Genomic DNA, 17,486 nt, shown 5'->3' on the forward strand with positions numbered 1-17,486 from the left:
TAGGCCAGTTTTTTCAAAAGGCATGGCTTTTATTTACAAAAAAAAAAGTATGGCCACTCAGTCAACATTGACAACAACATGACAAAATATTCTGTAACAATGTAAACATTTAAAACTTTTAACATTTAACAAAATTAAAAGTAGCGTATTTGCTTTTTAATGTGCAAATATAAAATAAACATACAGTGCAAATCTTAATATTCTGCAATAGTATAAGCATTTCAAAAGTAAAAGTATTGCTTATTTTGCTTTAAAATGTGCAAAAATAAAGATAAACATTATTTCCTTGAATTGGCGCCGGGTATATAGCATTCGCATGCCTCGAATTACTGCCGGGTCAAACTCGTTTCGCAAAATAATTAGCGCATGCTTTGCCTTACCGCCGGCTCAGGATTAACGCCGGATCAAACTCGTTTCGCAAAATATTAATTTTATTAGCGCATGTCTGGAATTTTCGCCGGGTCAAACTCGTTTCGCAAAATAATTAGCATATGTCTAGAACTTCCGCTGGGTCAAACTCGTCACGTCATGAGTGACACTTCACCTGTCATCATTTTCAAAATGGAGGAGGCTGATTTCAATCATTTGAAATCGCATAAAGGGAAGAAGATTAAGAGCTATTCAGTAGGATTTAAGGTCCAAGCTTTTGAATATGCTAAAAAGAACTGTAAGCAGCTATGTTTTATTAATATACTGTAGCTGCGTGTGTCAAATATGAGTCATTAAATGACTCCCGCCTCCTGGTGGTAGAGGGCGCTAGTGATCCTTCTTGCGACTACCGGTACTGCAGAAGACCGGTGCTGCAGAAGAAGACAACAAGCAACAAGAGTGAGCAGCGATCGTTTGCTTGCACTTTTAACATGGAGGATTACATATCTAAAATAAAACAGTTTTCTAAACTGGACTTTCAATCGAAGCAGGAGGTAATACTTAAAGGAATATCTCCATTGAGACAGAGAGACTTTTAAAACTGAAGAAAGATAAGGAAGACTTCTATAAACAAGTTATCGATGCTTTTGATCAGAAGCAGCTGCTCATGGACTCATAAGTAAAGGTAAGACCATAATAACGTTTTTTGTATTAAATGTGCTTTTCATGATGGTATCCTTACATCACTCAAATTTATAAGCACAGGCCTAAATGTACCCCACGCCTTTTAGTAAGCGCAGGAGTGAGAAGAGGTTTTAAATTAATTAGCGCCCTGGCGGCTATTCAAGTATGCGACGCGTCGACGCACAAAAACGGCGTCGACGTGTTTACGTAATCGATGACGTCGCGCGTCGTTTCAGCCTTAGTGAACAGTAGGCAACATTTAAAAAAAAGTGCAGTTCCCCTTTAAGAGTGACCTCTTTTGAGTGGGATGGAAAATACTATCAGATGAGGCCATGCCGATGTACTCACAGACTCAATAAATGAGTTTCACAGAACTTCTGTTTTGGGAGAAAAAAAAAAAGGATGAGAATTTCAGAAGGTTCTGTTTGCTCTCAATGGACAGTCTGTGAATCACATCAGTGGTCTCACAACCTTCTCATCGGCACAAGGCCTCATTAGAGGAACCCACACTGCCAGCTGTTGTGATGATGTCATCAATCGGGGCCACAGTCATCTCTGCGGCAGCAACCTCTTACATTGTGCCGCAGTGACTCACTCGGTGCTTCTACGCTGACTAAGAAATCATGAAGATACACCAGAACACGTGCACTATTCAGGGAAGACACTTCAATGACTGGTCACTAGCCAGAAATCCCAGCATGTTTAAAAATAGTCAAATGACTTACTGATAGAGGAGCTGAAACACATATTTTTGGTCTGTTGCATGTATGAACAGGGGGCTACATTGTTTTCAACTAGCCTGGTGAACAACAGCAGCAGCAAGACACGCCCTTTAAATGTTTACTTGTTAAATATAGCTATATTAACAGGTGTGCTTGGCGTTGGGTACAGTGCACACAAGTCAAACAAGCTCACACTGATTCTCTGTGGACTTTGGTTGCTTGGTTGCTGTTTTCATACAATCAAGCACGTAAATTTAGAACATCGGCCGTGTTGAACCTCTCTCCACAGGTCCTTGCACGTTTGGGTTTCTGGATGAATAATTGTCTTCAAGATCTACCAGACATAATTGCTGAGTCAGTTTTGGTCGTGCATGAGAGTCACCTGTTTGCTATAAATCGAAGGACCTTTGACTAAAGGAAAACATGCTGGAACATGTTTGCTACTCTAGAAAATCACATTAGTAAGCGTGTCCATCTGGCCAGGGTTCAGGTGCCTGTTGTGTTGGAAAACTCGGGTATGAGGAATAAATTAGTGTAAACAGAGATGATATATAGATTTTCTTACTAGTACATGCTGACCCAAAGGGTCAGGTTTTTCCTTTTTAGAGACGATTGGTTGGAATTTCACCTGATTACATTACAAATTGCCGGAAAGTCTGTGCTGCATCCTTGAAATCTTGAAAAAAAAAGTGCTTTTGCAACCTTTAAGAATTTATTTTTGCCTCACAGAAACGATAGACCTTGTGTTTTTCTCCCCAGAGGCCTTTAAGTGTGTATAGTGATGAATCACCTGAACGTTGAAGGTGTAGGCGGATTCTGTGTCTAAAGCTTTTGTTCAATAGCAGTAAATCTTCTCCCAGCCTGACACTTTAGCCAGTCCTCCTCTAATCCCCATATGCTAGAATCACACTGTCAACATGTCTCTCCAATTACCACTCCTACCAGGTTTGACATTTGTGGAAAAATATCGTCTTAATTTATTTACTTATTTTGGTTTTTCACCAGTTTTAATGCCGGATGGTCTCACTTTGAATTCAAACTGCACTTTTTGGATCATCAATCTCATTGCTAAATTACCTTCCTCTCTAAACCAACAGGCTTACCGATCAGCACGTATGCCAAGTTCTGCCATCGAAAACTGCAAAAGGTGGCCATCACAGGAGGCAAAAAGGTAAACCAGGAGTACAATTGAACACACTCCATCTCTGTATTTAAGTTATTTCCACAATAGAAATAATCCAAATTTAATAAATTGCAATGGGAATCTTACATCAAATCACAATTTGATTATTGGGGAGATGATTTGATTCAGAATCAATACTCGATTCAACACGATTCTTGATTAAATATATTAATTGGTATAAAAAATATAATAAAACCTTTTCAAAACAGGTTACCGTTTCAAAAGCTCCTCTTGGCTGCTGACATACGTGCAGAGAGTAAGTATAAAAATGGCCTAAAAATGTATTTTTAAGAATGTATTATTTTAAAAAGAATGGTTATAATTTAGGGGTCGGCGTGGCGCGGTTGGGAGAGTAGCCGTGCCAGCAACCTGAGGGTTCCTGGTTCAATCCCCAACTTGTACCAAATGTGGAAATAGTGTCAAAGCGCTTTGAGTACCTTGAAGGTAGAAACGCGCTATACAAGTATAACCCATTTACCATTTAATTATTCTTTAATTTAAAAACTAGTAATTTATTAGGATTTTTTTTAGAATTCTGAATCGATTGAGAATAGGAACAAATAAAAATTGAGAATCCAAATATTTAAAAAATTTCAGCGCCCTGGTAATTTATTTGTTCCAGGGTCAAACTGTTAGGTAATATTACAATAATACAAGTGTAAAAAAAAGTTATGAAATTACTGATTTCAACTTGATTTGGCAAGATTTTACGGAGATGTTTTTATATGTTGCAACTTACATTTATGTGTGGTGTTCGGGTCTGTGGGACCTGTTTTCATTTTTTATTAAAAGAAAAATGATACAATTAATTAATTTTTCAAACTGAGACTCACTGACTTTGGCTTATTTTCTGTGAAGAACATATATCAGAATACATATTTAATGACCACACATCATACACCCCCCTACACATTTCTATTACATATAAGATGTCCGGGTCCACTGGACCCGGGGCTAAAAGAAGTGTGGAAATTAATGTTCTGTGTACTACACGCACCCACCCACCCACACAGACACACACACAGCAGGCCTAGACAGGAGGAGGACAGAGTGTAGGTACACAGAACATCAGAGGGTCAAATGTGCGAGAAAATGAGAGCAGACAGTGTTGACAAACAATATTGCAACCTTGTGTGGGAACCGCAGGTGCAGAAACACAAAAGAAGAATCCCTGTGGGATACAGAAACTGGCAGAGAAATTTTCCGTGCAACGTTCATATTGTTGTTACTCAGCCAGCGTTTGTGGGTCTGATGGACCCTTTGCATTTTGTGGCTTTTAATGCCTCACAATCAAACACTTTTATGTAAAAATACTGAACAGATGTTTATTGGGATAAGATAAACATCAAAATGCAACGGGTCCGTCAGACCCACAAACACTGGCTGAGTAACAACAATATGAACATTACACAAGGGTTAATAACAGTTTTTTTCTCCACCAGTGATTGCTACGTAAGGTGAGGTTAACCCTTTAGATCAGATGTGCTTAAAGTTGGGCCAGGAAATCATTTGACATACTTTAAAACTTAAATTAAACATGTACCGCATTAGATCATTGGGTAGGATTCAAGGAACTTTATTGTCATTCTAGCACTAATTAAAAGGCATGAAATTTAGTACCAATGTACAAATGAGTGCCACAAGAAGAATAGTATGTACATAAATAAAAGAGGACATACAGTAGGTTATAAATAGCATAGGTTAATGGGAATGTATTATAGATATAATAGAATGGATACATACAATTCTCAACAACGCTGCTTTGACTAGAGCTTTCCTATCTACTGAACTTCCCTCCTAATCATCTGACACAGGCCATGTTTAATTTCCTTTTTAAAATATGCTAGGGATCTGTGGGCTGCAAATTGCCCACTGTCCCTACTTTGGACACATCTCAAGTTAGACCAGAGCTGTCCCCTACCTAGTCTTCCAGCATGAACTGATGAAGTCTGCCTGGATGAGAGGCGAAACATCTTCTCAGACAACCTGAACGCGCCAGTTGGGATCAGTTCAATGCCTTGCGAATTAGGAGGGAAATCACAAAAAAACTACAAAAAAACTAAAATAAAATAAAAAAAAGATCAGATTGGCTCCTGCATCCTTTATTTTGTATGTTACACGACCCTCTGGAAAAAGTTTGTAAAGTCCTTTGTTTCGGATGCCCGCTGAGGTGAGATACAATATGACGTCATGCAAGATTACTTACGTCCATGTTTTCCCCAGATGTTGTGGGTATGTTGAGGGCTGCCAAAGTTGGTCCCTTCCACATGTGAGATTCATCTTTGAGTCACTCTGCATACTCTCATAGATATAATTACAAGCACACTGACACAGTCACAGGTAGACATAAACACAGACCCGGTACAGCTGTAGACCGGAGCAGACTCATGATTGGTATATATTGGTTCCTGACATTGTCACTTAAATCTGCCTTTGTTCTCTCGTTCTGTCTCCTGCCAGGGGCTACGTAAGCCAACCTTGGAAGAGGTCGACCACAGTAGGCGAGCCATCATCACGCCCTCCCTGTTTGGTAGCTCCTTGGAAGAAGTAATGGAGAGGCAGAGCGAACTCTTCCCAGACAGGAAATTGCCCTGGGTGCAAGTTCAACTTTCCCAGTATGTTCTTGCACTGGGCGGGGCTCAGACGGAGGGCATCTTTAGGTAAGACCCTCCAAGTCGGCCCTACACATGCCTCAACATGAGTCCAGGAGATTTGGTTTTGTGTGTATGCACTGTATTGTGTATGCAGTGTGTTTCAACAAAGTATGTGTGTATGGCTTCACATCAAAGTCAATCAATCAATGTTTATTTATATAGCCCTAAATCACAAGTGTCTCAAAGGACTGCACAAGCCACAACGACATCCTCGGTACAGAGCCCACATAAGGGCAAGGAAAAACTCACCCCAGTGGGACGTCAATGTGAATGACTATGAGAAACCTTGGAGAGGACCGCATATGTGGGTAACCCCCCCCCCCCCTCTAGGGGAGACCGAATGCAATGGATGTCGAGTGGGTCTGACATAATATTGTGAGAGTCCAGTCCATAGTGGATCCAACATAATAGTAAGAGTCCAGTCCATAGTGGGGCCAGCAGGACACCATCCCGAGCGGAGACGGGTCAGCAGCGCAGAGATGTTCCCAACCGATGCACAGGCGAGCGGTCCACCCCGGGTCCCGACTCTGGACAGCCAGCACTTCATCCATGGCCACCGGACCTGTGTGTCTCCCCCTCCACAAGGGAGAGGGGAGCAGAGGAGAAAAGAAAAGAAACGGCAGATCAACTGGTCTAAAAGGGGGTCTATTTAAAGGCTAGAGTATACAAATGAGTTTTAAGATGGGACTTAAATGCTTCTACTGAGGTAGCATCTCTAACTGTTACCGGGAGGGCATTCCATAGTACTGGAGCCCGAATAGAAAACGCTCTATAGCCCGCGGACTCTTTTTGGGCTCTGGGAATCACTAATAAGCCAGAGTTCTTTGAACGCAGATTTCTTGCCGGGACATATGGTACAATACAATCGACAAGATAGGACGGTGCTAGACCGTGTAGTATTTTATACGTAAGTAGTAAAACCTTAAAGTCACATCTTAAGTGCACAGGAAGCCAGTGCAGGTGAGCCAGTATAGGCGTAATATGATCAAACTTTCTTGTTCTTGTCAAAAGTCTAGCAGCCGCATTTTGTACCAATTGTAATCTTTTAATGCTAGACATAGGGAGACCCGAAAATAATACGTTACAGTAGTCGAGACGAGACGTAACGAACGCATGAATAATGATCTCAGCGTCGCTATTGGATAAAATAGAACGAATTTTAGCGATATTACGGAGAAAGTAAGCCCCTTTGTGTGTACTCTAGTACAGTCCTGTACTGTTTTATACGATGCATCATAATGTGTTTACATCACTGCATGTGGGATCCACTCATCGGTTTTGTTTGTTCAAAGGATTCTCAAAATGACATTCTCTTAGCTTTGAATCCTAATTTCTTCAGAATACACCTCATGAACCCTCCAAAGTAGTACGAGGGGTCCCTCTTGTGGCCACGTAATGCAACTGACAGGCTTTGGTGTCACGCTTTAGAGTACCCGGCGACATTGATGAAGTCAACGCTTTGAAGCTACAAGTTGACCAGTGGAGGATTCCTGAGAACCTGTCAGATCCAAATGTTCCTGGTGAGGAATTATGTTTTAAGTGATCTGCAAGTCATGTACACCGGTGCTTAATAACGTGTCCCCGTCAGCCTCTCTGATGAAGCTGTGGTACCGAGAGCTGGAGGAGCCTCTCATCCCCACAAACTTCTATAAGCAGTGTGTCAACAATTGCGATGACCCAGTGGCAGCCATTGCAGTGGTTCAGTCTTTGCCGGAGCTTAACCGGCTGGTGCTCTGCTACTTCATCCACTTCCTACAGGTAAACACTATAATACGGACAATGTGAATGTTCGGGTCAGTTTCAGTTCATTCCGAACATGCATCGGATACAACGTAATGCGACATGTATTTCCAGTTGTTTCATTACAGCATGTACGAAAAGGAGTATGAAAAAGCAGAGCTTATTTAATCCTACCCCCTTTTCATATCATAGCAGTTTTATCCCATTTCCTTGTTCTGTCTGTAACAGAACAGTGACTAAATAAATAATAAATAAATATACCGTAAGTAAGTAGACAAATTCTAAATAAGTAATCATCCCATTTAAAAAAAAAATAAAAAAATAAAAAAGGTTCAAGATGTTCATCATAATTGTTCTTTTGTACTTTGTGAACACTTGTAGTTTGAACAGTCTCTTACGAATATGCTAAAGGTTGTAAGTGTTGTACGTTCATACAAATGTTTCAAATTAGATTGTCCTTTGTTATATTTCTCCTTTTTTGTTGAGAAGAAATTGTTGTACATTCTTGGGTAGCAGGTAGAGATGTCCGATAATATCGGACTGCCGATATTATTGGCCGATAAATGCTTTAAAATCTAATATCGGAAATTATCTATCAGTTTCAAAAATTAAAATGTATGACTTTTTAAAATGCCGCTGTATGGAGTGGTACACGGACGTAGGGAGAAGTACAGAGCGCCAATAAACCTTAAAGGCACTGCATTTGCGTGCCAGCCCAATCACATAATATCTACGCCTTTTCACACATGCAAGTGAATGCAAAGCAAACTTGGTCAACAGCCATACAGGTCACACTGAGGGTGGCCGTATAAACAACTTTAACACTGTTACAAATATGCGCCACACTGAACCCACACCAAACAAGAATGACAAACACATTTCGGGAGAACATCCGCACCGTAACACAACATAAACACAACAGAACAAATACCCAGAACCCCTTGCAGCACTTAACTCTTCCGGGACGCTACAATATACAACCCCGCTCCCCCCAACCCCGCCCACCTCAACCTCATGCTCTCTTAGGGAGAGCATGTCCCAAATTCCAAGCTGCTGTTTTGAGGAATGTTAAAAAAAATAATGTACTTTGTGACTTCAATAATAAATATGGCAGTGCCATGTTGGCATTTTTTTCCATAACTTGAGTTGATTTATTTTGGAAAACCTTGTTACGTTGTTTAATGCATCCAGCGGGGCATCACAACAAAATTAGGCATAATAATGTGTTAATTCCACGACTGTATATATCGGTATCGGTTGATATCGGATATCGGCAAAAAAGCCATTATCGGACATCTCTAGTTTGTATGTTCTCTATATCCAACATTGTGTCATCCTAATTGATCTGTAGACTTTATATTAACCAAATCTATATTTTAATCAGTTATAACCAAGATCACTATTTCAGTTCCATCACAAAAGGGTTCACAAAAACCCTATAGTAAAACTGCGCGCTCAAAAAAATCCCCAAAGCCTACGCAGCCATTTGTATGAAATCTGTTCCATAGATGTGTAGTAATATTGTCCTCGTTATTGTTAAGCAGCGTCCCACAACATAACTACTGTTTAGTTACACAGCAATAAAGCGTGCAAAATGACCCTCATATTAAAACTTGGCAATAGCAATGGGTAAATGATGCTTCAGTGTATTAATAATGCACTGATACTCCTATTGTTTCATAATAGTTGTCAGATAGATTAAGTAAAGTAATGTAATTTGACCAAAAAATAAAATTAATAGTTACCAATACTTTTTTTCAACAAATAGCTGCGCAGAAAGGAATATGGAACAGGCACTCTTGGTCAATGAGCCAAATAGTAAACAGGAAAATAAGAAAATGAACCTTGTTTGGCACTATAAAATCGAAATAATCCCACACTTCGGAATTTTTATTTTTTCTCCGACTTCATTTAGTAGAGCTGTCATTTGTCTAAAGCTCTAACTAACAGCTCTAACTAGCCAACACTGCCCCCTGTAGGCCAACCCCTGAATCACAGGCAATACTAGACAAATAAGGCCACAAGAGGTATCCCACACTTCTCTTTTTTCTCTTTTTTTAAAGTAAATATGTACAGCAGATGGGTATCTACATCTTTATTTTTATTTTTTTACTTGATATGTCACAGATGTGGCCCGCTGGCCGTAGTTTGGGACCCCTTTTTTAAACATTTATTCTCCTTATGTTTCTAACCATATTTGGCCCATTGTGTCATTTGGACCGGCCCACCAAAGGGTGGCTATCAAATGTAATCCATAGTCACACTGACCTCTTTCAAGCTGCACAATCATTGATGGCATTCCTGCACTGTAAAAAAGTCAGATTTTATTCTTAAAAACCTTGCAGTCGCCAGAAATTTACCGTAAAATCATAAGTGGTACCCATCCGTCCATCCATTTTCTACCGCTTAATCCCTTCGGGGTCGCGGGGGGGCGCTGGGGCCTATCTCAGCTACAATCGGGCGGAAGGCGGGGTACACCCTGGACAAGTCGCCACCTCATCACAGGGCCAACACAGATAGACTCACACCATTTTTCCATTTACAGTAATGCACTGTAAAAACATAGAACATAGATTTTACGGTAAAAAAAAAAAGAGAAAAAAAAGTAGCAGCTCAGCCGCCATAATTTTGCAACAAAAATAACGGTTGTACTGTTTGTTTGTTTTTGTTTATAATAATGCACTCTAAAAAAATGGCCATTTGATTTTATGGTTAAAAACTGGCAGCTCAGTCACCAGAATTGAACATAAAACAGTTGTACAGTTTTTCAACTTAGTTATTTGGTGTAAAAAAAACTAAAAAGCGTAAACTTTATGGTAAAGTTCTGGTGACTGAGCTGCCAGTTTTTTCAACAGTAAAATCTATAGATTTTTTTATTTAATTACAGGCTAACTAGTTGCGTTTGAAGTTGTGACTTTTAGACTCGCTATAGAAAAGGATAATCTTGGTCACTATGCTTTGACCACCTGCTATTAGGGTTGTACGGTATACCGGTATTAGTATAGTACCGCAATATTAATGAATCATATTTGGTACTATCCGCCCTCACCCCTCTCGTCGTCACGTCGTGACATTGCTGGTTTACGAGCAGAGGAGCATGTTCGGCAGCGCACAATCACAGAGTACTTACAAACAGACAGTGTGTAGACAGAAAAAGGGGAACGGACGCATTTTGGCTTAAAAACTAAAGATAAAGGTAAAGTTATAACACTGAAACGCCCTCAGGAAGAGGTGCTTTAAGACATGGCTAGACAAGACAAGTCCACCCGCAGTCTGCATTTTTGTAGCTACTTCTAAGTCACTAATCTTCGCTTCCTTGGCGACAAATAAAATAAGTTTCTTACAAGTATCATCCCTGCAGGACGAGGAATAGCTAAACATGCTTCACTACATACTGTAGCTCACCGGCGTCAAAATGTAAACAAACGCCATGGGTGGATCTACACCTAACATCCACTGTAATGATACCAAGTACAGTAGCGTATCTTGTCGATATTACTATGATTACGTCGATATTTTTTAGCATCACAAAATCATCTTTTTTTAATTGTTTTATTTATATTATGTTTATAAACTCAGGAAATATGTCCCAGGACTTTGAATATGACCAATGTATGATCCTGTAACGACTTGGTATCGGATTGATACCTAAATTTGTGGTATCATCCAAAACTAATGTGAAGTACCAAACAGGAGAAGAATAAGTGATTATTACATTTTAACAGAAGTGTAGATCATACTTGCCAACCCTCACGGATTTTCCGGGAGACTCCCGAAATTCAGCGCCTCTCCCGAATACCTCCCGGAAGAAATTTTCTCCCGAAAATCTCCCGGAATTCAGCCGGAGCTGGAGGCCACGCCCCCTCCAGCTCCATGCGGACCTGAGTCCAGTGTGCGCACACAAGGAGACGAAGCAGAAGAACGAGACCATAGTCTAAGAGCGCAGGGGAGACACTTCTCCAGGGCCGATGTATGATCGGGGCAACACCTTTCACCTTACCCGGCAGTGGGTCTCCACAGCGGACGACTTTAGGGTGAATGATGAGTCCAGCGATTAGTTGCAAATCTTGCTTTATTGATTGCTTGCACACAGCCAATCCAACACAAAACCAACTAGTCCCTCCCCGCACTCGCTAGCGCTCCCTCTCTTCTCTCGCCCACACACTCACTGACGTCACTTACCTCACATGCTGTCACCTATTAAAGGGCCACACGCACACATACTCTACTCTCATAACACAAAGTACAGTTAGTAGAACAACTGTGTTTTCATTACTGTGTATTTGATAGGTGCCATTGCCCCGGAATTGTATTGCATTGTACTTTCAAGTACAACAATGAGTAGATGAGTGTTATGTGTGTGTATATGTGTAAATAAATGAACACTGAAATTCAAAAAAGTATTTCTTTTATTTATATATATAATAAAATAAATAAATATATATATATATAGCTAGAATTCACTGAAAGTCAAGTATTTCATACATACATACATATACACACATATACATATATATATATATATATATATATGTGTATATATATATATATATATATATATATATATATATATATATATATATATATATATATATATATATGAATGAATATACTTGGTGAATTCTAGCTGTAAATATACTCCTCCCCTCTTAACCACGCCCCAAACCACGCCCCCCGCCCCACCCCCGACCACGCCCCCCCACCTCCCGAAATCGGAGGTCTCAAGGTTGGCAAGTATGGTGTAGATAGAACATGTTAAAAGAGAAAGTAAGCAGATATTAACATTAAATGAACAAGTACATTAATAATACATTTTCTACCGCTTGTCCTTAATAATGTTGACAAAATAATAGAATGGAAAATGACATAATATGTTACTGCAGACTAATTAGGAGCCTTTGTTTGTTTACTTACTAATAAAAGACAAGTTGTCTAGTATGTTGACAATTTAATTTAAGGACAAACTTGCAATAATAAAAATATGTTTAATGTACCCTAAGATTTTTTGTTAAAATAAAGCCAATAATGCCAATTTTTTGTGGTCCCTTTTATTTAGAAAAGTATCAAAGTACCAAAAATTATCGAAATACATTTTGGTTTGGTATCGGGACAAAACTACCTCCTACACTGAAAAGGTAAAGTTTGAAAGCAATGGGAAGAAATATCTAGGAGAGATATTAACACGGAGAGATGGTGGGAATCTGCAGAAAATGACCTTTTTGGAGGTTTTGAGGTTACAAATGTACATAAAAGATGCAGAGTTGTATGCTCACTGAATTGGGCACATAACTGTGACAATCTCTACTAGCTTATAATTCATTATTGCCGGTATGAGGCTAAATTCCTCACTCGTGGTGTTGCATGGTAAAAATCATTGTTGGGCACTCCTCCTCTAGCAAAGTCATAAATAAATGTACAAGCAATGATTCATTTCTGTTTATATTTTGGCTGTGGCTACAACCGCTTGTGCCGACATCAGTCAGCCAGTCTGAACGGGCGTGGAGATGCTTTGCTGCACTCAAACAAGGTGTGTTAGACATTTACAATGTTGTTTGAACTTGATAAAACTTCTTTTCATCTCAGGCCAGCGCAAAGGTGGTTTGGTTGTTAGCACAGGGGTCGACAACCAACAACGTTGAAAGAGCCGTATTGGACCAAAAATACAAAAAACTAATCTGTCTGGAGCCGCAAAGAATAAAAAGAAGTATATAAGTCTTATAATGAAGGCAACACATGACGAAAGTGTCTATATTAGCTATAATAGCCTTGTTTGGTGGACAAAATGAGACAAAGGAGTGTAAGATTGTACATGTAAACAAACTGTTGCGTCACAGTCCACACTATGGTGAGTTCAAGAACCGCCGAAATTAACAAAACGATGTTCACCAAATAGTGTCATCAGTGAAGCATACACACAAACATATTAAACAGTGGGCTTTCTAACAATTGGGAAGGTTTGTGTCATGTTTGTCTTAAAAAAAAACATACTAAAACAAAAAAATTATTTCCCTCGATATTTTTCCATTTTCAATTCTATTTTAAAAATGCTCCAGGGAGCTATTAAAGAGCCGGTTAGATGCACGATAAAATAAATAATAATAAAAAAGTAATAACTAATTTCCATAAAACTTAGTGGAAAGCAGGCACATGCACTATTTTAGCTAAATGCAATTTAATATGGAAATTCACCGGAGCATTCAGCTTAGCAGCAAAAAAAAATGGTTAAGAACAGCTAAATTAGAATATATGATTAGAGATGTCCGATAATGGCTTTTTTGCCGATATTCCGATATTGTCCAACTCTTAATTACAGATTCCGATATCAACCGATATATACAATCGTGCAATTAACACATTATTATGCCTAATTGTGTTGTGATGCCCCGCTGGATGCATTAAACAATGTAACAATGTTTTCCAAAATAAATCAAGTCAAGTTATGGGAAAATTAAATGCCAACATGGCACTGCCATATTTATTATTGAAGTCACAAAGTGCATTATTTTTTTTAACATGCCTCAAAACAGCAGCTTGGAATTTGGGACATGCTCTCCCTGAGAGAGCATGAGGAGGTTGAGGTTGGGGGGGGGTGTATATTGTAGCGTCCCGGAAGAGTTAGTGCTGCAAGGGGTTCTGGGTATTTGTTCTGTTGTGTTTATGTTGTGTTACGGTGCGGATGTTCTCCCGAAATGTGTTTGTCCTTCTTGTTTGGTGTGGGTTCACAGTGTGGCGCATATTTGTAACAGTGTTAAAGTTGTTTATACGGCCACCCTCAGTGTGACCTGTATGGCTGTTGACCAAGTATGAATGGCATTCACTTTTGTGTGTGAAAAAGCCGCAGATATTATGTGACTGGACCGCCACGCAAAGGCAGTGCCTTTAAGGTTTATTGGCGCTCTGTACTTCTCCCTACGTCCGTGTACACAGCGGCGTTTTAAAAAGTCATAAATTTTACTTTTTGAAACCGATACCGATAATTTCCGATATTACATTTTAAAGCATTTATCGGCCGATATTATCGGACATCTCTATATATGATCTTAGTCGTCTCATTGTTTTCTTTCTGGCATCATTACAGGTGTTTGCTCAACCTTCTAACGTGGCTATAACCAAAATGGACGTGAACAATCTGGCGATGGTGATGGCCCCAAACTGTCTCCGGTGCCAGTCGGACGACCCGCGGATTATCTTTGAGAATACACGCAAAGAGATGTCCTTCCTGAGAATGCTTATAGTTCACCTGGACACCACTTTCGTGGAAGGGGTGGTGTAGACACCCACATCACTCCTTCCTCCCTGCGCAGTCATGCAGACTCAGTGTCGCTATGTACGGTAAACACTGGAAACTCTTCTTGACGTGACAACTGGCTTGGAGAGTAAAAGGAAAACAACTCGTCAAATGACACTAAAATATACAATATATATTTCTTACCCTAAGTAGGCAGGTCATACTAAGCTCTACAAAGTGAAACTCATGCAGCATATAGAAGTATTATGAAGAGAAAAACATCTATACAGATGTCTTAATAATAATATGCATTTGTTGCTCCGAAGTAGTTCATCCGATCACTGGTCTTTTATTGTGCAAGATTTTGAGCAGAGTGTATGTACATTTCAGAGCGCATACAAGGGAAAATACAAAGAAAGCTATTTATATTGCGGATTTTCTTAACAAAACACATTTGTAAGCGCTTTGATTTTGTTGGACAGATGTGTGTATTTACAGCATTGTGTCTTTGTGACGTGGGAGCTTACAATTATTTGTTTGAGTTGGATTTGTGTGCTATATTCTTTGTGGTCTTTGTTTTGTGGCTCAGGTCTTCTTATAAAAAAAATTAAAAAAATTGGGGTGCGGGAAGTGGTAACTGTATTAAAAAAAAAATGTGTCAACTGAGAATGTAGATGAAGGTTAGCGAGTCCTCTCTGATTTTTTTTCCCCATTGTAAATACAGACTGTAAATAGTATTAACACTGCAGGTGTATTCAAATGAAGGATAAGGGGGGAGAGTGGCTTCAAAAAGCAATTGTTTTTGTCATTTTGTTGTTTTTGTTCTGCTGTAAACACCTGCCTTTTGGACATAGGACTGACTCAAACCACTCACCGTGTGTGTACCTTGTATGAATGGAGCAATTGTCAATAAATAAAGCTTTGTTCAATTCTAGATTGTCTGTTTTTATAACAGTAGTTGGGAATATGGATCAACACCATTGAACCTTACAACAGTTTTATTTATATATATATATATACCGTATTTTTCGGAGTATAAGTCGCACCGGCCGAAAATGCATAATAAAGAAGGAAAAAAAACATAAGTCGCACTGGAGTATAAGTCGCTGGGGAAATGTATTTGCTAAAACCCAACACCAAGAATAGACATTTTAAAGGTGATTTAAAATAAATAAAGAATAGTGAACAACAGGCTGAATAAGTGTACTTTATATGAGGCATAAATAACCAACTGAGAACGTGCCTGGTATGTTAACGTAACATATTATGGTAAGAGTCATTCAAATAACTATAACATATAGAACATGCTATACGTTTACCAAACAATCTGTCACTCCTAATCGCTAAATCCGGTGAAATCTTATACGTCTAGTCTCTTACGTGAATGAGCTAAATGATATTATTTGATATTTTACGATAATGTGTTAATAATTTCACACATAAGTCGCTCCTGAGTATAAGTCGCACACCCGGCCGGCCAAACTATGAAAAAAACTGACTTATAGTCCGAAAAATACGGTATGTATGTGTATATATATATGTATGTGTATATGTATATGTATGTATGTGTATATATATATATATATAAATATGTATATATATTCATATATATATACAGTGGGGCAAAAAAGTATTTAGTCAGCCACGATTGTGCAAGTTCTCCCACTTAAAATGATGACAGAGGTCTGTAATTTTCATCATAGGTACACTTCAACTGTGAGAGACAGAATGTGAAAAAAAAATCCAGGAATTCACATTGTAGGAATTTTAAAGAATTTATTTGTAAATTATGGTGGAAAATAAGTATTTGGTCACTTCAAACAAGGAAGATCTCTCGCTCTCACAGACCTGTAACTTCTTCTTTAAGAAGCTCTTCTGTCCTCCACTTGTTACCTGTCTTAATGGCACCTGTTTGAACTCGTTATCTGTATAAAAGACACCTGTCCACAGCCTCAAACAGTCAGACTCCAAACTCCACTATGGCCAAGACCAAAGAGCTGTCGAAGGACACCAGGAAAATAATTGTAAACCTGCACCAGACTGTGAAGAGTGAATCTACAATAGGCAAGCAGCTTGGTGTAACAAAATCAACTGTGGGAGCAATTATCAGAAAATGGAAGACATACAAGACCACTGATAATCTCCCTCGATCTGGGGCTCCACGCAAGATCTCATCCCGTGGGGTCAAAATGATCATCAGAACGGTGAGCAAAAATCCCAGAACCACACGGGGAGACCTGGTGAATGACCTGCAGAGAGCTGGAACCAAAGTAACAAAGGTTACCATCAGTAACACACTATGCCGACAGGGAATCAAATCCTGCAGTGCCAGACGTGTCCCCCTGCTTAAGCCGGTGCATGTCCAGGCCCGTCTGAAGTTTGCCAGAGAGCACATGGATGATACAGCAGAGGATTGGGAGAATGTCATGTGGTCAGATGAAACCAAAATAACTCGTTGTGTTTGGAGGAAGAAGAATACTGAGTTGCATCCCAAGAACACCATACCTACTGTGAAGCATGGGGGTGGAAACATCATGCTTTGGGGCTGTTTTTCTGCTAAGGGGACAGGCCGACTGAACCGTGTTAAGGAAAGAATGAATGGGGCCATGTATCGTGAGATTTTGAGCCAAAACCTCCTTTCATCAGTGAGAGCTTTGAAGATGAAACGTGGCTGGGTCTTCCAGCATGACAATGATCCCAAACACAGCGCCCGGGCAACGAAGGAGTGGCTCCGTAAGAAGCATTTGAAAGTCCTGGAGTGGCCTAGCCAGTCTCCAGACCTCAACCCCATAGAAAATCCGTGGAGGCAGTTGAAAGTCTGTGTTGCTCGGCGACAGCCCCAAAACATCACTGCTCTCGAGAAGATCTGCATGGAGGAATGGGCCAAAATACCAGCTACTGTGTGT

At 39.7% G+C, this 17,486-nt stretch overlaps 1 protein-coding gene across 3 annotated transcripts in view; it reads left to right on the forward strand.

Annotated features, from left to right (window-relative positions):
- The window catches only part of arhgap46a (Rho GTPase activating protein 46a), an 84,631-nt gene extending 69,117 nt beyond the window's left edge, over nucleotides 1–15,514 (forward strand). For all 3 annotated transcript variants that reach the window (XM_061923858.2, XM_061923860.2, XM_072916594.1), the window contains 5 exons: nucleotides 2,873–2,946; nucleotides 5,419–5,618; nucleotides 7,041–7,132; nucleotides 7,201–7,370; nucleotides 14,431–15,514. In XM_061923858.2, the coding sequence (XP_061779842.2) occupies nucleotides 2,873–2,946; nucleotides 5,419–5,618; nucleotides 7,041–7,132; nucleotides 7,201–7,370; nucleotides 14,431–14,625 (731 nt within the window). In that variant the 3' untranslated portion in view covers nucleotides 14,626–15,514. The remainder of the gene's footprint in view (nucleotides 1–2,872; nucleotides 2,947–5,418; nucleotides 5,619–7,040; nucleotides 7,133–7,200; nucleotides 7,371–14,430) is intronic.
- The last annotated feature ends 1,972 nt before the right edge of the window (nucleotides 15,515–17,486 follow it).

The sequence above is a fragment of the Nerophis lumbriciformis genome, linkage group LG28 (assembly GCF_033978685.3).
Source record: "Nerophis lumbriciformis linkage group LG28, RoL_Nlum_v2.1, whole genome shotgun sequence".
Lineage (NCBI taxonomy): Eukaryota > Metazoa > Chordata > Actinopteri > Syngnathiformes > Syngnathidae > Nerophis > Nerophis lumbriciformis.